Source organism: Lucilia cuprina, chromosome 3 (assembly GCF_022045245.1).
Source record: "Lucilia cuprina isolate Lc7/37 chromosome 3, ASM2204524v1, whole genome shotgun sequence".
Classification (NCBI taxonomy): domain Eukaryota; kingdom Metazoa; phylum Arthropoda; class Insecta; order Diptera; family Calliphoridae; genus Lucilia; species Lucilia cuprina.
Genome location: NC_060951.1, coordinates 50,896,293 through 50,920,058, shown reverse-complemented (window position 1 = coordinate 50,920,058; position 23,766 = coordinate 50,896,293). Strand labels below are relative to the sequence as shown.

Sequence of the window (23,766 nt, the reverse complement as noted above, 5' to 3'; positions counted from 1 at the left end):
ATTAATAATTCAATAAAATTTAAATTCTAAAAGTTCGGCTACCTGTATACCCATTTTTTCTATATTTTAGAACTGTTACTTTTTTCGGTATATTTATTTGTTTAATTAATTCATATGATTTTTTTGTGTTTTGTTATCTCTACTATTTTTTCAGAAATTACATTTTAAATAATAGAAAATAAGAATAAAATTTAAATTTACTCGTTTTTTCTTTTTTTCAAAAATATAGTAAAGTGTTGTAGTAGTATTTTTACATAAATAATTGTTTACCGAAAATATAATTAATAATTTTGTTATGTATGTAAGTTATTTTTCATTTGAAAATAGATAAAAACAAAATTTATTTGTTTTTTTTTTGTTGTTATGTTTTTTTTAATAATAAATACATACTTAACCTAAAATAATTGTATTAAATAAGTATTTAAATATAACAAAAAAAAAAATAAACTTAAAATTCAAAAAAAAGTTTTTCATAGGAATGCAAATTTGTTTTTAATTAAGTTAAAAATTAAATTTCAATTAAAAAAATATATTTATGTTATGGACGATAAAAGAAACATTTTAGTTTGTTTGTTTTTTAATATTCATATTTAAAACGAATTGTTTATAATTTTTAAAATTTTATTTATTAAAAGGGATTTTTAAATTAAATACAATTTATATATGTATAGAAAAGAAACTTTTCTTTACACATTTAATAGAATTCAAAATATTCATGGGAAATATATGAAACAATTTATTCTTTAAAGCGTAGTAGTTTTAAGATTCTGGTACAAAAATTTTAGAAAGACAAAAAAAAAAAGAATAAAATCGAAAATTAACAAAATGAAACAGTTTTCTATTTGTTATAGCGCCTCAAATATGGCCCAAACTTTAGGACGCGATGCTACTTTCGGATTTACTGTAGTTTAATCATTTGGTAAGATAACACCATGCAACAGTCATTTTCACACATGAAAAAATCTATACGTACAGGAAACTGTGGACCATAAGTATTAACTCTGTGTACCTAGTTTCTCATAATCAGCTCTTATATTCCTGCAAAAGGACTTTAAAGTTTAAAGGTCATACTATTTCAAATAATGGAATTCCAAATTTATATATAGCTGAGAACCTCTGCTTTAAAATAAAGAAATGGAAATCTTAAAGAAAATCGGTGAGAAAAAAGTAGTTAAAATCTTTTGTGTCGAAAATGTGATCTTTTTAAATTGAATTTCGTTTTTTTTTTCTCTAAGTGAGTCAAGTAAATAATAAGGATGGAATGTACATATTCCCAGCTTCCATTTGATACCAATATTAGCGTCATACAATATATATAAATATTTAAAATTGTAAGTTCTTTAAACTTTGAAATCCTTTTATAAGGAGATAAGATTATAATAATCGGAATACGCAGAATTGCTATAGGTGGAATCTATTTTCACATGCATATCAACTCTTTCATGTGTGAAAGCCTTTCAAAATTATTACAGGGTGTAATAAGATAATGTATCGAAAAGAAGTTGGCCTTTGTTATTGGCTGTTTTAAGCATAAGACTTAATATCGTGATTACACGTAATCGTTCTGCTTAAGCTGAAGGCGGACCTAAATCCGGACATGACAAAAAAAAAACAGTTCCATTATTTTTCTTGCCAATTGATTAAAATAAGGATCTAATATATCGACAGTTTCAAAGAAACTCATTCCAAACATAATATCAATTGATCATTGAAAAGCATCCAACGAAGCCCTAGTGGATCATATTAAGGAGAACAGACAGCGCGAAGAATTCCTAAGGTGGTGCTGAGGCACTTGTGTGCTTGATATGATTCTCTTATACTACACATAAATTTTGGTAAAGCAACACGATTTTTGTTCTGGCTTTAAAATCAATTCCATTTGCATGATCTAATTTAGAGATTATTATAATGTATATTAAATAATCATTTATGTGTTTTAATAATGAAGCACCGTTGAACGATTTGAATACATTGGTTATATTTATAGCTACGGTTAGAATGGAATGGCACAATTTTTACGAAAAAAAAAGCTGTAAGTCTAACAGTATAACCCTACCCCACATTAAGAGAATGTCTGTATCACACAAGTTTACATTTCATTTTAAAGGTGGGTCAGCTTTAAGTCCTCGGATACTTATGTGCATAAATATAAGAAATGTCGAAATCAAAGCAGAATAGGGGTGAATAGCTATTGTTATGTGACAGTATAAAGATCGAAAGTCAAATTCCTAAAAGATATCCAGGTAATTGAAGGAAGGAAGGAAGGAAGGAGGACTAATGGTCCCTTTTAGTGTCGGAATTAACTAGAAGATTGTACTGTCTTGTCGAATGAATGAGTAAGAACCTTAGTTCTCCTATAATGTCCTAAACGCTTAAGTAGATTATCTTGACATTTTACAAATCGACTTTGTTACAGCATTTATAATTTGACCGCTTTCTATTGAACGTACGTAGTATATATTTCGGGTTTCTATTTTTTATTTTTTTTTTGGATTTTAGATCATTGGTAATTTATTTCGAAATTTTGAAAATTTTGATTTTGAATCCCTAGATTTATAGAAATCTTAAACAAGTTCTGAGCCAAGCTAAATTCACCACTTATAAAAAGGTTATTTGTTCAATTATCGAATATAAAAAATATTAAACTCAAATAATTAAATTTCTCATTTTCAAAAATACAAATTAAAATGTTTCTTTTAATCTTAATAACTATGATCTTCTACAAGAGAAAAAAAATGTTAGAAAAAATGTCATTTGAATATGACTTGACAAATTTGTTGTTGTAACGAAAATGATACATTTTTGTTATTTAATGCAATTGTTGTTTGTAAATTTTTAATTTGTTTAATAACGATGACCACTGAATCGATATTTTATAGGTTTTGTTTCAATTTTTCATAGTAAAAACGATATGAAATTGAATTGAGTTAGACAGAGATAGAGATTAAATGTTTTAATAGTTGTTTTTATGAAATTTCGATAATATCAGTTTTTAAATTATTTCATTTTAGATCTAAATTTTCTATTTTATTTTAACTAATTAGGTTTAATTTCTTAAATTTTTGTTGAATTTAGTGAGTGAAGGTGGTGAAAAAAAAATTAGAGAATCAATTTTACTTGTATTGAAATTAGAATTTAGCAGTGAAACTGTTTTTTGTGGTGAACAAAAAAAAAAAATTAAGAAGAGTGGTGAACAAAATTATTTGAAGTGAATGTTGTGAACATTTAAATAGTAAGTTGTTTTGAATTTCTGACATTTGTTGAATTTTAATGGTGAAATTTGAAAGTGAACAAGTTGAATTGTTAATTTTTTTATAATTAAATTAATTTAAATTGAAGTAGCAGTTGTGATTTATTTTTTAGTTGTGGTGGTGAAATTGTGAGTTGTTAGTTCAGTTGAAAAGAGGTGGTGAGTTCTAACTTAGTAATAGTTTTCAATAAATATTGTATTTTTCTTATGTGGTTTAAGTGGTGAAAATTGAATCAATTGTTTATATTTTTTATTTGTGGACTGAGTATGTGAGGTGAGAGAAACCTTTTTTCGGTTGATGTTGAAAGTAGCTGAAAGGTGAAGTGAAATTTGTGATTTTCTACTGTTGTTAAAGGTGAGAGAAATTTTTAAAGTATCTTTAAAGACACTTTAGTGATTTTTAGTTTTTGGTGGTGAAGGTGAAACATTTTTTTTATTGGTTGACAAAAGAAGAAACGTACTTACTAAGGTGAAAATAAGAAAATAAAGAGTTAAAAACAAACATAAGATAAACTTTTTTTTTTGGTTCAAGGAAACTAAAAGTTACTTAGAAATTTTGTTAATATTTTCTTTAGGATTTTAAATATTTAAAGAACTGATTTTTGTTAATACCTTAAATTTTGTTTTGGAAAAAACACATTCAAAGCATAAAAGTTTCACTTACATACATCTTTTAAATACATACATACTAATAATTTTGTTTCGTATAGTTTTCGATTATAAATAAACATACTTAAAAATACATTGATATAAAGAAGACACATAAAGGTTTTTCAAAAACAGGGAAATTGAAAGCAATACAGTCAGTTGTTTTAGTTTGAAAGTGTTAATTTTTTTTGTTTATCAAATTTAGCTTAATAACTTTTTAATTGGTTTGAAATTAAGGGATTTGTGTGATAAGTTTGTTAGTAAATTATTTTTAGGATTTGAGCTTTAACGGTGTAAATTTGTTTATTTGAATGAACAATTTATTTATAAATTTTATTTCAAATTTTAGCTAATTTTTAATTAGTTGGTCTAATTAGCAGATTAAAAGAAAATCTAAGGCCTTATTTTATATCTTAAATTGCTGCCTTAGTTTTTCTTTTGTATTAATTTTTTGTCTGAGTGTTTTTTTAAGTGAGTGAAAGTGAGGTGAAAAATTAAAAGTATAAAAAAGTGTTTTTAAACTTGTTGCGACTACTTAAGTTTTCTCTGTGTGTTGTTGTTCTTTTTATATTTTCTTTATAATAAATAAAGTGTTTTAAAAGTGTATATTTTCTTGAGTGAGTGTTTTGACAAGAAAGAAAAATGCTGAGTTTAAAGTGTGTGTTTTTTTTAACTTAATTACGCTTTTTTATGTTTTAAATGTTTTGTTTGAAAAAAATTTCATTAACACTTTGAACGCGTGAAACGAGCTTTTAAATTTATTATTATTGTTGTTAAATTTGTTTAAAATTTACATTCCCAAACGAGTGTTTTTTTTTTTTTTTTTTTGAAGCATAATAATAATTTTGTTAGCAGGGCTTAATTTTCGCAACAATGCAGCAAAATGTTTTTATATGCATGTAATGACATTTTGATAATGCTTGATTGAAATTTGTTTTATTTGTTGAAATGTGAACATTTTTTGCAACAAAATTTTTTTGTAGCAGTGATAATGATAACTTTTTTATGAAATTTTGTTATGAGGTTTTTTAGTTTGGTTTTTCTTATGAATTTTTGTTTAAGTTGATTTAAGATATGATTTTTTTTGTTCGTTTTCCTTTTAGTTTAGTATAGTTTTGTTGTTGATGGCACAATGTTAATTTTTTTTTTAAAGTGTTAGGATTTCCTTGATATTTTGTTATATAATGAGTTGTGATACAGTGATTATTTGTTTATAAAATTATAAACAATTTTTCATTGTTGTGGTATTGTATTACTCAATCTCTGAAAATGTTTGTCTTTCATTTTTTTTAAAGCAATAGTTTGTGTGATAGTTAGTTTTTTTATTTTTATTTTATCTTTGTTAATTAGTAGCTGACATTGTAATAGTTTTAGTACAATATAAATTTATATGACATTATGATATATCACTTATAATAAACTTTTAAATAACAAGGTAATTGTTGTTTTTAAAATATAATTTTTATATTTTTATATGTACACTTAGAGAAAATATATTATTACTAATACATATTATTAATTTGGATCCCTGTAATTTTTAGTATAATATTTGCTCCGATTATCAATAGCTACGGTTTTCTTTATGCGTAAGCATTAAATTCCTAAATATAAATTTTTTTCTAAACTTATAAAAGTTTTTGGATACTTTGTTTAATGGAAATTGGAAAATCTAAGTCTGTAGATAAATACATATATCGCACACCCAGTGATTTTTTAAGAAAATGAAATAAATTTATTAAAAATTCTAAAATTAAACACAGACAGAACTGTGTTTTAATTTTCTTCAGTTAACAACAGAAAAATACACTGATATTTTATAGAGATATATAAGCTTCTTGTACATTGTTTAAGATTTTAATTACATATACCTGACAAATAAAATTGTGAGTTAAGTCACTTTTAAACTGGCTGTGGGATATTATGGATTAGCTTTTATTATAATGGTACTTCTTCTCTGATTATCAGAAGAGTAGCAGTGGAAATTAACTTCATAGATTTTAAAGGAATAATTCATTGTTCTAGCAAATTATTATGGTTGAATTTTGTCTTAATTCGGGCACATTAAACAAATTTGCGCCCAATTTACTTGCGATTAAAAGATCTACATATTACGACTTTTTTAAACAGAATTCAAAAATACGTTTGTATGAGAACTATTGAATAAGCATTCAACAGCCGTACTATTGTTTCAATTCTCATGGAATCTAAAAAATATATGATTTGTGCTTTCAAGACTAATATATCAGATATGTTACAAGCAAATTGACAAAATCTATGAGTGCTTTCTTAATTGAAGCTACAAAAACTTGTGTATATTCCCCTCAGGTCATGTTATACTGGTAAACCTCCGGCACCTTTTTCTACAGTATCTCTAGTGTTATTATAAATTAAGGGAATTTATGTTGTATTAAGGACTGATGTACGGTGATATTAGTGTTTCGGCAAAAGTTTTGTGATTGTGTCGCTGAAAGTTGAGAAGTTGATGTCTAACGAATTTGTTGGAGATTTCCTCTTATATGTGCCAAATAAAAGAGTGTTAGATTGAATGGTGATGTACTATATGAGCGGTATATTATTTAGGTGTTATCCTAAAATTTCCCTTATTTTGTGGTATGTCCGCTGGGACGATTTCTATCTATTGATCACGTCTCTATGTATAAATGTCTAAAGAATATTTTTGCTTTACCATAATTTTTTGGCTGATGTTAACTTTTCCGACTATATATTTTCTCTAAGTGTAAAAATTTTAACTTATGTTGAAAATTCCTGAATATAAAAAAGCACAACCTTTCAAATTTTACGTCTATTTCGGTATTAATGAATAAATTATACATTATTCTGTTAAATAGTATAATAAAAAAGTATTTCCTAAAATTTTGGCTTTTAAAACTAGAAATTGAGTTTTTAAATGATATATCACAATATTACTACTACCCATATGTTGGAGCTAACTAACACCTTAGTAATGAAAATAATTATAAATAAATAATTATTATTAATATTATTTAAAATGAATAATGTGAAAGGATTTTTTGTAATTGTATTCAATACTGCCCAAATTTGTATTAACAATCATAGTAATTAAGCAACAGTGTCTTTTTTGTAGCGAAAAATTTGACCAAATAACCTTCAGTTTTTTTTTTCAAAATTCGAATAATACTTTGACATAATTTTGTTGTTTTTTACGGTGTTTTTATATATTTTTTTGACAACGTTGTATATATTTCTATGATTTTTTTTTGTAAATCCTTTGAGATGAAAAAGATGATATTAAAATATCTCTATTGATGTCTGGTGGTGATATGATTTTAGATTAAAAAATATGTAACTCTCTTCATTTTCGTATCATAATTATATTTGTTACTGTTGTCATATTGTTGTTCTTGTAGTGTTAAAAATATTGAGAAAGAGAGAGGGATATATAGTGAGAGAGTGTTATTGATTATATTTTGTTGTTATTTTTTCTGATCAGCTTTTGGTGAAATGATCGTTATTATTTTTGTTGCTGTTGTGAAGATGATGAAATGTTGATGAGAGTACGCGTGTTATTTGATTGATATTTTTGCAAATGCATTAAAATTGGCAACTTCTTAAATTTTGTTAATTTTTATATAAGGTTATATCATATAATGTTTGATTTTTAATGATAATTGAGATTTAAAAACGTTTTTTTTTTTTGGTGCTAAATGTAGGAAAATTTTTGTAAAATTTGTTGATGATGGATAACCGTTTTTTTTTTTTTTTTTTAAGAAATGGTTAAAGAAAATAAAGTTTACAGGTGATTTGATTTTAGCAGTGAATTATATGGTAAAAAAACTCATACATAGAAAGGAAGAGTTAATGAAAATATGAAAAAATAAACTTTATATACAAACCTATGCATAAAAAATAAAAAAAAAAAATAATTAAAATTTTCTTTAACTTTTACAACAGAAACCTTTCAAAGACTGCATTTTTTTGTTTTTATTATTATTCTTAAAGCCTAAACTAATACCTTTATGCTACGGGTTTAAGTCGTCTGTATACTGTTTTGTTTTTTATGTTTTTTATTTTATTAGTCATTGTCATTAACTTTATGTTTGTGATTACCCACGTCGTCATCATCATCATCATCAGTGCTATTATCGGTCTTAGTAAGAATATATGTGGCTGTAGGAGTAGTTCTGGTTTCAATATTAGCAGCAAGTAAGTATTTCATACTACTGCTAGTACTTTATATATATATATATATATACATTAAGAGAAATACTATGAATGTACAATATTTGTGTTTGTTGCAATTTTATGTTGAATTCTTCATATAAATCCTACTATATTGCACTTTAATTTGATTACTAACGTAACATGTGGTTAGAATTATTTAAATACCACAATCATAACTAGATTCAGACAAAATATAACTGCATCAATCATATAAATATTCGGTAATCATATTACTTTTGTAATTGTTTAATAATATTTAATTGTTGTAACAATGACCAAACATATTTTTCTCTGCGTGTACATAAGAATATTTTATTGCCTTTGGAATAGCATTGCATAGTTTAGGTTGTTACATGTTATGGGGCTATAAGCCTGTAACATAAACAATATTAAAGAAGTTTTTTCTTTCTTTTACTTCGTTTGTTAGTTGTTTGCTATATTCTTTGAGATTCTTTTTTAAACAATTTTTTTGGCAATAAAATGTAATAATGCATAAAAATAAAACTAAAGACAACAAAGTCAAAGAAAAATGAAATGAAAACAAAAAAGTTGTAGAAAGAAAACTGAAAATAAATATTAAATATTACTTGTTCCCTTTTGTATTTTTTTTCTAACATACATATTTAATATACATATGTACATATGTATATAATTGTAAGTTGTACGTTAGAGAAATATTATGTACATACGCTTCATTCGTTTTTATTTTGTTTCTATTTGACATACCCTACATCAGAAACATTAGAACAGAAGTAATGATTTGTGCAAGGAAATAATATGTATAAGTCGATATGATTACAGTAGTCATTCATACAAAGAATATTAATTGAATGCACATTTTGTTCAACTAATTCCTCAAATGATTGCTGGAGTCATACTTATGATTACGGCAAATAAGTATATATTTCTAATAATATAAAAATGAAAATCACAAGAAAATATTGCGACATATAAAAGCTTATTTACTACAATCATTTGTGAATTTGTTGCAAAAAGAGATATGAATAAAATGAAAGTTATTGCTACAACAAATTAATTGCAGTAATTGTTTGCTCTTAGTGAAGGGTATTTTAATTTCTTTATACACTTTTCCCTCAAAATTATAGCTTGAAGTTTTCTATGATTTTTGTTTGCTTTTTGAGTTAAGAGACATCAACTTATTTTGTCGTTTTAGTTGATATACATATGTATATATTTTTGCTCATAAGCCATTAAATATTGCTACCATCAACCACCCTCTACTTTTGTATTTGGTTTGCGTATTTTTTGATTTTTTTTCTGCCTACAACCCTTGCCATAACTGCAGAATAGCTAGAAAATAAGATTTTCTTTTGTTGTATGTATGTTAAGTAATAAACCATGTATCATAACATGTAAAAATCTATTATTATTATTTTTAATATGTGAAAAACAAGATAAAAAGTAGGTTAATAATATACTGTCGCAAATGATGTTTTTTCATATTTTTTGTTAAAAATTTTGGAATTATTTAGAAAAATACTTGATTTTTATGGAAAATTTGTAAAGATTGGGTGTCAGACAGACAGCAATAAAGATTACTAAATATACTGTGATGTCAATGCATATAACGAACACTGAAATGACTAGACATGTGAACAGCTTATTTTGTTATTTCAATTGAACTAGAACTGAACTAGAACTGAACTAGAACTGAACTAGAACTGAACTAGAACTGAACTAGAACTGAACTAGAACTGAACTAGAACTGAACTAGAACTGAACTAGAACTGAACTAGAACTGAACTAGAACTGAACTAGAACTGAACTAGAACTGAACTAGAACTGAACTAGAACTGAACTAGAACTGAACTAGAACTGAACTAGAACCGAACTAGAACTGAACTAGAACTGAACTAGAACTAAAACTGGAAACTAAAATATCTACAAAAAAAGCTAAGAATAGCCTTCATTAAACAATATGGTACTGATAAAATTTTTAACAAAAGATCGTTGTCTAGGGAACTAACACTTTCATTTCTTCAAACTTAAAAATTTTGGTACACTTTTGAATATATTTATATTTTGAATTTTAATAAACATAATAAATAAAGTTTCGTATTTTTCAAAGTTTTAAGAAGAAACAAACTTGTATTCATAATAGATTTTGATAGTGAATAGATGAAAAAGAAAAGTTTTCTCAGATTTTTCATAATATAGCAGTGATGATGGTGGCAGTGGTAGTTAAGTAGTTTTTCAACAAAGAACTTGTCCAAAGATGTTTTTAAAATTTATGAGTTAATAACTTTGAAAGCATAAAAACTCCCTCTAATAAATCTTAAGCCAAAGAAGTAGTAAATTAAATCAAAATATAGAAAGAAGTAAAATTAACAATTAATACCAACAGTTACTTGGGGGATGACATTAATTTGGTTTAACTTGATTTTTAATTTACTTGTTTTTACTTTGTTTTAGTTTAGTTTAAGGTGAATATAACAAAAAGATTCTCTTGTTTTATCAACATAAATCATAAGAAAATTATTAAAAGGTTTATTATTTTGAATAATATAACTAGTTAAAAGCAAAGCTATGGTGGAATTTAGGGGGATATTGAGTACAATATGATATTTAGATGATAGTTTTAAAAAGGAAGTTAAGCAGCAGTTTAGACATTTTATATTACTTACAAATACAATACAATGCAGAAAGCAAAATAACAATGTACACATGAACAAAAATTATAAACATAAAAAATATTAAAAATTTTAAAAGAAAATTATTTTAATGAACAAAATTAAAACATTTTATAAACTAACTGAAAATGTAAAATGTTTAATTAAAATTTACACAACGACTACTTTATTTACAAATAAACTAAAAGGAAAAAACATAGGTCTAAATTAGGGAGGGTCGGGGCGGAAAATGTCAATAACAAACAAATTAGAAGAACGTCGATGCAGTTTTTTTTCTTCTCGTAAGAAAAATAATAATATTTGTAAAATATAAATTTGGGAAGCGGATTATATTAAAATTTATATTTATTTAAAATATAGTAGTTTAGTTTTTTAAATATTTTTCTTTATTATTTTATTATCGTAAACATTTGCATTTTGAGAATTTAATTGCAAGGTGTTATAAAGTGTAGTTGGTTTTAAGGTGTTTTGAGTGTAAGTGGTGTTTTTTTCTGTTTAAGTGTTGAATATTTAAAGTTTTAATAGTTTTTTCTTGTATAGCGTTTGTTAATTGGTATAAAATTTATTTTTTTTTTAAGTATTTAAGTTTTTTGTTAAGATAAATTTATATTCATTGTTTTTTATTCACCCTCGTATATACATATAAGTATATCATTGTTCCTGTGATTATTTTATTCCAGTATTTAATTTCCGAAATTTTTAAATGATAGTTAGTGTTTAAAAATATATTAATTTATCCGTAGAGTTCCAACTACTTATATTTATAATAGAAATATTGATAAGATGTCTAAATAATTAACTGATCATAATGGAACTTGATGCAAAATTTTTAAACTTTATAACTTAAAAACAGACGGAAGTTACAAAAAATGTGTGTTTGATAACCTATTTATATTATCTTTCGAATAGCGAAAAATTATTGCAATAAAGATTTATTTGCAGGAAATTGCTTGTCACCGAATAAGAAGAAGGGGTGACAAATGGAAACCCAAGAAAAAACATTTTCAGAAAATATTCTATAATGAAAAGGTAATGAGGCATTTTTTTCTTGGCCGCCTTATAATCCTGGCAGTTCCTCCTCAATGTCCTATTCTTCATTTCAAAACATTTCGAAGTTGGCTTCTATTGTTTTTAGAATAAAAGTAAATAATGTTTGTCAGTTTATTTTTAAGAGTAAAGAGAATATTTTCTTAAGAACTCTTATGTGCTCTAGAATATAGGGATCTGTTTCTGGGTTAAATTGTGATCATAACTAAATTTAATAATTGTAACATTTTCTAAATGACTGATGTAACCAAGTTCAATAAAAATTTTTTTATTCAAGTTTTTAATATTTATTAGCTTATATCAAACAATTGAAAATATTTCCTTTTAAATTAATTTACAATAAAAACCCCAATATTTTTCCAAACCATCTATATTAAGTAACTTTTTATTATATGTATTCAATTTAAGTGTTTAATTGGTGTTTATCAGATATAGAAGAGAGAGATAGACAGAGAGATAAAAAAATATATAACAATTTTTTTTGTTAACAATACGAGTAGCAACTTACAAAAAAGCCAATCACAATTACACAAGACTCATCTTATTATTGAGATTATATAACAATGCCATAAAGTGCACATACACTTGCTATTTATATAGAATAATTACAACAAATAAATATATGTATATAGATATCATGTACAAGATTATAATAATATATAAATTCAATACAATATATGGTTATAGATTATAGTTAGTAACAGAATATAATAGTGTAGTTATAGCATAGAATATTTAGATTTAATATTTTATTGATTATAACAAAAAAAAAAAGATACATTAAATAATAAACAAAACTATAATAAACCATTAAATTTACTTAATATAAAATAAACGAGAATATACATTCATACACAAATCTCTAAATACACGCACACACACAGTTTCACACACTTTGAGAAAAAATATGATTGAATACTTTTATATCAAGCACAATGACACTTAACAATATTAGTATCCGCAATCATGTTGCGGATGTTGAAAACAATATTGTAGTAATATCCAATCATATTATTTCTCTTTTTACAAATAATAAATAAAGCAGATAATAGACACCCATAAACAATAATAAAAAATAATTTAAATTAATTTAATTACCAAATAGAAAATCAAAACATTTTAAAACATTTTGCCAGGAAGTCAAAATCAAAATTAAAAAAAATATATATTTATATAAAAGTATTGGTAAGTTTGTTAGTAAATAGCAAATATATATTTTTTATTTATATAGTGAGTGTAGAGTAGTAGTATTTAGTAGTATTGCAGAGTTTTATAGTATTTATAGTTATTAGATATTAGTATTAGTAATTGTGTTAGATATTTGTTTAAAGGATAAACGTTTTATATGTGTTGGTGTAATAGTTAATATTATTAAGTATTTTTAAGTGTACAAGTGTAGTTTTTCATGTATTTACTTGTTCTAGTATTTAGTGTTTTGTGTAGTTGTTTTTTAATTGTTTTAAATATTTAAAAGATTAAAATGTGTTCAAGTGTAGTTTAATAGTTAGTTTTAATATATATATTTTTAGTTTATGCTGCTGGTTAGTATAGCTGTTTTTTTTTTTTTTTTTGGTTTGTAAAATTTAAAATGAAAAAAGAAAACACAAACACAAAATTAATTTAATTAAAAACCAAACAAAAACATTTTAGGTTTTTTTGTACTATTTTTTTTTTTGTTTGCTAGAGCATTTTTAGTTACAAAAAAATTATCGAAATTTCAATCGAAAAATATATTAGATTTTTGTACAGTTAAAAAAATACAAAATATTTTTTTAGTTTTGTATTAAAGGAAAAAAACAGTTGCTCGATTGCCAACATATATGCTGTCCGTTTAATTTGTTTTAAATTTTTGTTTATAAAATTTATATACTTTCTTGTTCAAAAAACAAATATAAAATATACAAAAGGTTTACACAACACTTTCTGTTCTTTGTTAAATTGGGTTTGAATAAATTTTTTTTATATAGATATATATAGTATATATAAGGTTATAAATATACATATATAAATATTTTTTGAAGATAATTTTAATATTTATTTTATTTTTTTAAATAAAGGATTATTGCACATTTATTAAACAACATCAACAACGACAACTACTTCTTGTTATCTTTTTTATTATTTATAGTTACTTTTTGCATTTTTTTGGTAAATAGTTCGATTATATAAAAATAAATTTGTATTTGTAGCTTGTAGTAAATAATATTTAGTCATTTATAAACAGATTTTCATAGTTATTATGCATATATACATACCTGTAATAAAATAGTTTTTGGTTGTAAAAAAGTCTTTTAATCATCTTTATTACGAGATTTAAACTAAATTTAAGTTTAATGAAATATTTGTTTTTATTGTACGCAATCATGTATATTTTAAGTTTATTCAATTAAAAATCCGCCCTTCAAATTTTACTAAAATGAATGGCAAAATTTAATAGAAATCGGTTGGCTTTTACTTATTTTCTAAGCTATTTATGGAATAACTCACATATTAATGTATAGACTTGTCAAATAAATATATTTCGGCTATTTTACACTGATCCGTTTTCTTATCCCAAGATAATTTAATACATCATTAAATAGTCCATAGGCTTTGCTATACTGGACCATCAAAAGTACTACCAATAGACCAGCACAGCCTAGTATAGTACGTAGCAAAACTAACAAGTCAGTTGTTAGTTAATTGTCTAGTTCGTACACCAGTTAATAGGCTAATGTAAAGTTTAAAGAATTGGCAACAAACTCTAAAATATACTATCGTTAAAAAACTGGCCCATAACCTAGCCATTAGACTCGTCAATATCCCAGTACATTGACCAGCCACTCAACTAGTACTAGTACTATTACAACTTCTCCACGGCCAGACTTCTAAGAGAAATATTCCAAAGAGCTACTAATCTAAAGAAAGAACATTCGATAAACTGAGCCTTAGACTATTCCATAGACTAGTTCATATACTAGTTCATAGACCTATGTACAGACTTGCAAATAGACTTGTTTATAGTCTAGACTTATTCATATTAATCAGTGAAAAATCAATAAACATTAGAAATACAAGTCCACATATTATTCTGTAATTCAAAATACTACTCCACCTACTAACTCATAAACTAGTTCAAAGTCTAGACAATTAATAAACCATTCAGTAGACCATTCAATAGACTAATCTAAAGACAACCATTCCATAAACTATTCATTAGTAGGCAGACTTGTGTATTAATTATTCCATAGACAGATTAGTAACTAACTAATACACAGAATAGTCATGATTATTTGCTTTAAAATAGTGCACTCATTTATTAACAAAATGCTCTATAGACTAAACCATAGCATACGCAGTAGTCTACTTTATAGTCATGTAACAAATTCTTTAAACTTTATTAATCTGAAAATTATAAATATTTCTGCTATACGCCTAGAAAAAATGTAATTGCCAGCAGAAAACCTCATTAGTTATTAATCCCATTTCTAATCATAATATTCAATATTTCACTTTTTACAATTCCCAAATTACAAATGTTATTTATACATTAATTCTGTTATAAATGAGGAATTTAAAAAAAAATAAAATTCCTTTTTGATTAAATTCACGTAGACGATTATAGCAGACATGCACACACATACACACTTCTTTACAATATTGATTATTACAGGATGATCATACGATTAAATTATGGTACAAATATTTACTTCTTTCAACTACATACGAAAACAAAAAAAAAGAAAATTTTCAACGATTTTTGAAAAAAATCACATAAATAAGACGGAAAACATAAATTAATTTCAACTTAATAAAAATTATGTTTATTTTTAGAAACCAATAATATTGTAAAATAGACTGCAATTTACGTGCACAAATATACTGTTAAATTTGAATTTAATAGTTTATAAATGATAAAAGTATTTTTGATTTGCATTTTTAGTTTTTTGTTTTTATATTACCACATACGATTATTATTATTACATACGAACACACACACAAAGATAATTAGTTATTATTATTATTGGTATATATATTTTAATATATTTGGTAGTATTTTAGTTAAGATTATTGTAGATTATAAGTTAGATTATATTATTTAGGCGCATATGTAGTAGTAGTAGTTAGTAGTAGTATAAGTAATAATTGTATTTTTTGTAGTAATTACAACAACATATTATTAATAGATTAAATGATGATTATACGAATACAATACAAAAAATATTCAAGTGCAAAATATATTGCAAATTTGCTGCTGCTGCTGGTGTGTAATTTTTGAAACACAACTATAAATTATAGTTAGTAATCCTTGTTATTAAAAAATATCAAACATAATTTGTTTTTGCTTTTTATAATTAACTTTTTTTGTATCAAAAAAACAGACATACATATACGCGGCAATAGAGCTGTTTTGGAATTAGAATTTTAAATTTCATCTTAAAAACAACAAAAAAATAGTCATCGTTATTGATTGTTCAAAGAAGTCGTCTGAGAATTGTTTTAAATAAATTTTGTTTTTATAGAATTTTCTGTAATTAAATTTATTCTTCTTTTTTAAATAAAAACCTTCTTTATAATAAAGAGCTTTTACCACCCACCTTTACTATATTTTTTTTTTTTACAAAAGTTATTGTGTAAAACTTATTTGTATTTCAAACTAAGTAGATTTATTAATTTTATAGGTATATTTTTTAGATTTTTATATGTTAGACAGCATATTTTTAGCAGCTTCCGAGCAAGTGATTTTTTATATTATTTTTTACTAGTAGTTTTATTTAGTTTTTTTTTCTCATTTCTCATTTCAGAGGCGTAGCGAACGTAATTTTTTTTTGTCATTTATTAAGTTTATTTAATAAAATATCGATTTTCGTTTCGTTGTTTTGCGTATTTTTTCTATTTGCATCCCCACAGTAGGTGCTGTTGTTTTGAAAACAAACTTTTATTTTGTTGTTTAATAATAATAATTTGCTGTTGTTATAAAAAATAAATGAAATGAAACAAAAATTTTAATAACTAAAAATATAAATAGAGAAAGAGAAGAATACTTTAAAAAACAATTTTTGTCATTTTATTAAAATTGAATATCAAAAACTGTGTCAAATTTAATTAATCGCTTTGATCACTATTTTAGAAAATACTATTTGAAATAAGGCCAAATAAGTCATCGACTTTTAGTAAAATGGAACAGCTAATAAATATAATAAAATATCTGTGATCAAATATAATAATATAAAGCATCATAGCGTATACTTATTTTTAATATATCATATGTAATGTTGAACGTAGTGTGGATGGTCTCAAAAACACAGTGCTTCAAATGAGAGTATAATTGCTCTATAAAGCATATATTGGTATAAATAAAAGTGCAAAAAAATACTAACACGTACTCAAAAAGGATTCAATATAGTGAACCCAACCTTTTGTATTCCCGGGGAATATTTAGTATTTTTTCATAATAATTTTTGACAATGTTCACACCATGGAATGCTCACAGATAGATTGGTTTGTAGATTTGTTCGAAAAATGTTACGTAGACTAATCAGTAAAGTAATCAAAAGCAGTTAAGTGATTAGTCAGTAGATTTTTTAATAGAATAGAATAGTTCATAGATTTGGAAATAGTCTAGTTCATGTATAATATTGAATAGATCAGTCAAGACAATAGTCCAACAATAGCTAAAGTCCATATACAACTCAATAGGTTTATTCATATACGTGTTAGTGGTCTATTCAATCAAAATATGTAGGTTTCACAGGTCAGTGAAAAATTTGATATAATATTGAATAGCATAGTCAATAGAATAGTTCATAGAATAATCAAGAGTAGATACCTAGTACCTAGATCTACAACTTGCCAATAACTAAAGGTACGATTATACAATCCCGTAATTTGTTTCTCGTTATTATGTGTATACGGGAAGATAAGTTGGAGAAAAAGTCTCCCTATGCTTTATAACAACAAGGAAAGATTAATCTGCATTATAATATCTTAAACTTGGTTAATGTATTTAGTCAAAATGTTTCCATATAATATATTTAAATAAGGTTTATAATAAAATTCGTAACACTGTGGCGTATACGCATTTTAAAATAAATTGTACGCATTAATAAACACTTCAAAAAATACAGAAAAAAAATTTATAAATTGTCGATTCTTTTAGCAAATTATAATAAAGTATATCTATGTTAAGATAACAGAAGTTAAATAATATATATGATAATCATTTTGAAAATAAACAGTTTTTGATATTCATAATTTTCTGTAAATATCGTTCCTAGTAAAGTGTATTAATAATAATTAAAATTTATATTTCATATATAAAACTTGCAGTCATATTGAAAAATAAAAAAAATTTAAAGATAATTGCTATTTGACCAATTAATTTTTAATAAATAAAAATCTACAACTATTAGTGATAAGTATTTGTTTACAAATAAATATTAAAAAAATGAAAATAACAATTAATAAGAAAGTTTGAAAGAAAGAAGAAAATTTTGAAAATATTAATTACCATCTTCTTATACTATGCGTACGAAAATCGTTTTGTGGTTTAGTCTTTTGCAACAGACGAAACCACTTTGAAGTTCACTGAGTTTTATGTTACAGATTATAATTATTATTATATTTGTAATTATATATACAGAATGACGACGACAACGACGATAAATTTGAGGATGATGGCGACGACAACAATGATGATTTACAAAATATACAAAAAGCACGATAATATTGTTAAAAGGCACGGCTGACTGAATTTTTTTTTATAAATGTATCTATTTATTTATATATATATTTATATAATGGAGTTTTGTCTATGTTCTTCCTTTGTTTTTTTATATATATATATATTGGAGATTTTTCTTAATATTCTTATTTGATTTATATATACAATAAAATAATGCAAAATTATTTAAACTTTTGTACACAAATATTTATACATGTACAGTTGTAATAGAGTGGCTGTAGTTATATTCTGGTTGAATATTTATATAAAGTTTATTTTTAGTGCTTCTGATATATAAAAAAAACTTTACTTTATATTTCGTTAATATGCTGTGTTTTTCAATATAATTCTGCTTTATAGAAGAGGGGTTAAAGAGAGGTTTTTTTCTTTGTCGGGTTGCTTAAAAGAAACCAGCAGTGGTGTATGCAACACAATGGTTTTGCTAGATACGTTATTCTTTAAATTAGTAGATCTCACTCTGTTTTATTTTACAAAGAATTATTTTATTTTTCTATATATAATAAATGGTGTATTTCTTTATAATTGCATCAAATACGTCTTTGATTTTGATTTATTTTGATTTGTGAATATACGTATATATATTTAATATATTAATGAGTGTATATATATTTGACAGTTATATAGATATTGCTTCTTATAATAATGATCACATTATATGTATTTGATTTGATAATATATTTATACTTATATATGTATGTATATGTGTATTATATTGGTTAAATATTTCTTATTTAACTCTTTATCATTTAATCATGTTGCATTTTCTTTTTGCATAAAACATTCTGTTATTTTTGTTGTCTTTTGCTTTTCATTTGTTTATTTTCCTGTTGTTGTTGGTGGTTTACTTGTTCTTGCTGCTGTTGTTGTGATTTCATTTCCTGTTCTTTTTCTTTTATTTGTTTTAGTGTTTGTTGTTTGGCAAATCTTTGTTTTAACTCTTCTTGTAAAGCGGCATTTTCTTTGTCATTAAAATATCTTGAAGTTTTATTACGAATAGCAGAAGTAGTTGTAGTGGTTGTTGCTGTAAATTGCACTGTTGTAGTTGTTGTTATTATTATTTCTGGTTGTTCTTGTTGTCTTTGTACGGTTGTTTCATTTTCATATCCCTGATGTTGATAGTCCATCTTTATTAGGTTTGTATTTTAGTTGTTTTAAAATTTTCGTTTTTTTTTGTTTCGTTAATTTTATTTTTAATTCAGTACCCAAGAAAAAAGATTTTTTAGAGAAAAATTTCTGATATTAAAATTTTTATTGTATTTTAAATTTTCCATTTTTTTATTGTGTTTGCAATCTGGTAATCTGCTGATAAAGGAAGGTGTCCAAAGAGGATGAGGAATTTAGTGATTTTGTAAGAAAGTAACCAATCTTTAAATTTATTTTTTTATAATATCAGAGGAATTTATGGATCAACGGACAAATTTAAGATTTTTATATAAAACTATATTTCTATTTTTGAAATTGAAGTTATTAAATGAGATACGATAAATTATAATTATCTTATATACTTTTTTGTCTGAAATATATATAAAAGTGTTTTCTTTATTTTCCCAATCCTCAAATGTTTTTTTGAGAATCTACAATTTTTGATATTTTTTTTTAATTCCAGAGATATTAAATACTCTGCATATGTTTTAAGTTATCTTTAAGTTATCCACTCTTTTATAATTTGAAATCATTCCATAATCAACGACTATTTAAATTAATTTTAAAATTTTGCAATTTAATAAAAATACGAAAAACTATAGATAGGTTTACTTTCCGTAACCACTATTGTAGTGTTAATACATTAATTAATCACTTATACAAATTGCAATAACCTCTTAGGAGACCTTCTTTTTTTCAGCTGAAATTTTAATTGGAATAAATAGAGAGAGATAAAAATAGAGGTGGGCAAACAAATTACGATTGGTCAATTGGTAGCTGTATCTACACATACACACTCATTATTATTCTCTTACGTACATGACAAAGAGACAATTGTCTATATTTTTTACGGCTTATTTATAAATAAGTAAGTATGTGCATGTAGAGAGTAGAGAAATAGAGATCGAGAGTAAAGAGAGGTTGTTGTTATTGTTAATAAGATATAATGCTTGTTATGTTTGTAGGCGTATGTGTAAGTGTTTGTGTATACTTAACATTACTATAAATTCCATGTTTATAACATTTCCGTTTCCGCAGGTTACAAGTGTGTTTGTAAGAACATTTGTATATGTGAGTATATATTTTTATATATGTATATAGTAATAAAAGTTAGTTATTGAGGAATAGAGGGGGGAGGTCATGTTTATTAACATTGCATATTATATACATTTGACTATGTATATCTTAGTATATTGAATATTTTGTACGTGTATATGTGTTTGTGTTTATGTTAAAGTCTTAAGTTCCGTAATCATTAAATATTCATTTTTTAATTTGCTTTGTTTTATTTACCCAACGAAGAAAAAAATCCGGTTATATATCTTTTTATGTTCTTTTTTTTCTAAATATTAAATTCTCTTAGATATTTATATAAGTTTCGTCCCAAAAATAAAAATAAATTATTATTATTTTAAATATACAACTTTTTTTGTTATGATACTTGTTTGTTGAAATGAAATTTAAAAAAATATTACAAAATAAATTTAGTACAGTTGGTTTTTGGTTGCCACCAAATTAAATGTAAAAAAATCTTACTAATTTAAGAAAAATTTATTTTTGTAAAATGCTTTTTATTATTATTATTTCTATGCATGTTTTATAAGACATATTATATCATGACACACTGGAGTGTTTATTTAATTTATTTTCTTTTCTTTATTTTATGTATTTATGTATGTTTTTACTGAAAAATATTACTTATGCTTCATGTAATCCCTTGACATGTTGTCTTAGCCTTAGAAAATTTTAATATATTTATTATTATTATTTTTTTTTTTGAAATTGTTGTTTTGCTTACTAGGCAGAATTTTACTTGAAAAACATATTTATAGATTTTAATATCTTTAAAATATAAAATTTTTCTTTTATAGAAATATTTACGAAGTAAATATTTTATATAAATATGTTAAAATTGTTTATGAAAATATTGTTTTTCTTTTTGGGTATATTCTTAGGTTAAATCAATAGTGATTCAAGTAGTTTTGGGTAACTTAGTTAATATTTCAATTGTTGTTAAATATACCTATAAATTAGATTTGCATAAAAAATAAGTTTAAAGTTTAAAAAACAAGTCCGAATATGTGATATAGATATCACAGATTTTGTTTATTTAAAACATGGGTTCTAACAGTGAATACGTCCTTTGCATTAAAAATTCTATACTTTGTTTTAGAATTTTTTTGCATGTTAAAGTTCCTTGGCTTAAATTGCTTCAATAAAATTATTACTACCAAAGATTGTTTTTTACCACTTTTTATATAAAATTGTCTGAGTATTATTTGATTTAAATTAACATACTTTTTAAGTTATTCTAACAACTCTTTAAATAATAGTCAAAACATTGATAGCTTTCATTTGTCTTATATTCTACAAAGTATTTTTCTTAACATTTAGTAGAAATTTAATATATTAAAGCATTTTACCACATAAATACCAAATTAAAGTAACAAAACATAAATAAAATAAATTCCAATAATAATTGTGGCTTAAAAATTACAACAAAAAGGTTGATCTCAAAACGAACCCTTACTCAAAAAAAGTATAATTATAAACACAAATAAATATAAACATTAATTAAAAACAACAACAGAATACATAAAATATACACAAATACAAATCTTAATAATAAGTGAAAAAACGAAAAAGGACAACAAAAAATACCCCAAATTAAAAGGAGAAAAAATATACGAAAACTAATATAAATCACAGACATTAACACCAAGAACAAAAATTAAAAAAAGGAATCAAGATCAACAAATATTTTACACTCAGAGAAATATAATAGTCGGAAATGATAGTTATAAATATTTTGAAATTTTTCATTCATTTGAAAAACTACTACAGTCTATAAGATCAGAAACTGTAGTTGTCATAAGCAGATTATAGTTAATTTATCTTTATACTGATACAATCAACTACTGTAAACAAAATGTTTGTCAGTTACAATATCATTTTAAAATAAATATTTAAAATGACAATTACAACATAACATAATTTTTATAACTCGAAATGTAATAACAGTTAATATTTCTCTGCGTGTTTTATATAATTAAGAAAAACTGTAATCAAATGTTAAAAAAAAACGAAAACACAACAGGAAACGTTCCCAAAAAAAATATACAGTAGGAAATTAAACACGTAGTACTTATTCATTTCTAAATTAACACTTTCATTATTTATCTTTTTGTTTTCTTATTTTCATTCGCTGCTTATTGTTATTTTTCTTAATATTTTCTTATTTTTTGCATTTTCCTCTTCTACTTTTTTTATTGTCACTTTTAAGATACCGAGTTCTTATAAAGCTAAACACTCCATAAACACAAATTCATTTCCTCTACCAAGTTTCGCAAGAAGAAAAAAGTAGACAATTATAATAAAAAAATATTTATTCAAGTGAAATAACATTTCTTTTTCTAAAAGAATTAAATTGGTAAAAAATATTGAAAAAAGACAATGAAAATTATTTAATACAGCTAAACGAAGCAGCATACGTAAGAAAATTAAACAAATATTTTCTATATTTTTCTTCTAAATACTTAAATTAATATTTTTTTCCTTTTCAATGAAGAATATGAAGAATTTTAAAAGCTTTTCCAACTTATGTTTAATTTTTATGAATGTTTGTTACAAACGACAAAAAGAAGCAAAAGAGAGAAAAAGATGTAGAAAGAGTAAAGAGAATTATAAATTAAATTAAAAATGTTAATGAATTAAGGTGATTTTTCGAGTAAAAGAAAAGGCAATTAAAGCTAAACCTTAGTAAGAAGGAAACCCCCGTTAAATGAAAAGGAAATTGCTATTAAGTTGAATTTCTTATTTTATCTTTTTACCACAACATGATTTTTATATAAAAAAAACAATTAAAATTAAAAGTTTGCAAATTGTTTAACAACACGGATTAATTTTGAGAAAATTATTGATATTTTAATGTTATATTTTAATAAAAGTTTTTAAATTGACTTGGAACAAAACTAAAACTGACAAGAATTGACAACTGAACTAGAACTGAACTAGGACTGAACTAGAACTGAACTAGAACTGAACTAGAACTGAACTAGGACTGAACTAGAACTGAACTAGAACTGAACTAGAACTGAACT

The 23,766-nt window shown here is 24.2% G+C and overlaps 1 protein-coding gene across 1 annotated transcript in view; it reads right to left on the bottom strand.

The window, feature by feature from the left end:
- LOC111681083 (innexin shaking-B) overlaps window positions 1–18,422 on the bottom strand; it is a 58,038-nt gene extending 39,616 nt beyond the window's left edge. Inside the window, exon 1 of the mRNA XM_046946558.1 lies at window positions 18,290–18,422. Coding sequence (XP_046802514.1) covers window positions 18,290–18,292 — 3 coding nt within the window. The 5' untranslated portion in view covers window positions 18,293–18,422. The remainder of the gene's footprint in view (window positions 1–18,289) is intronic.
- Between the last annotated feature and the right edge of the window lie 5,344 nt (window positions 18,423–23,766).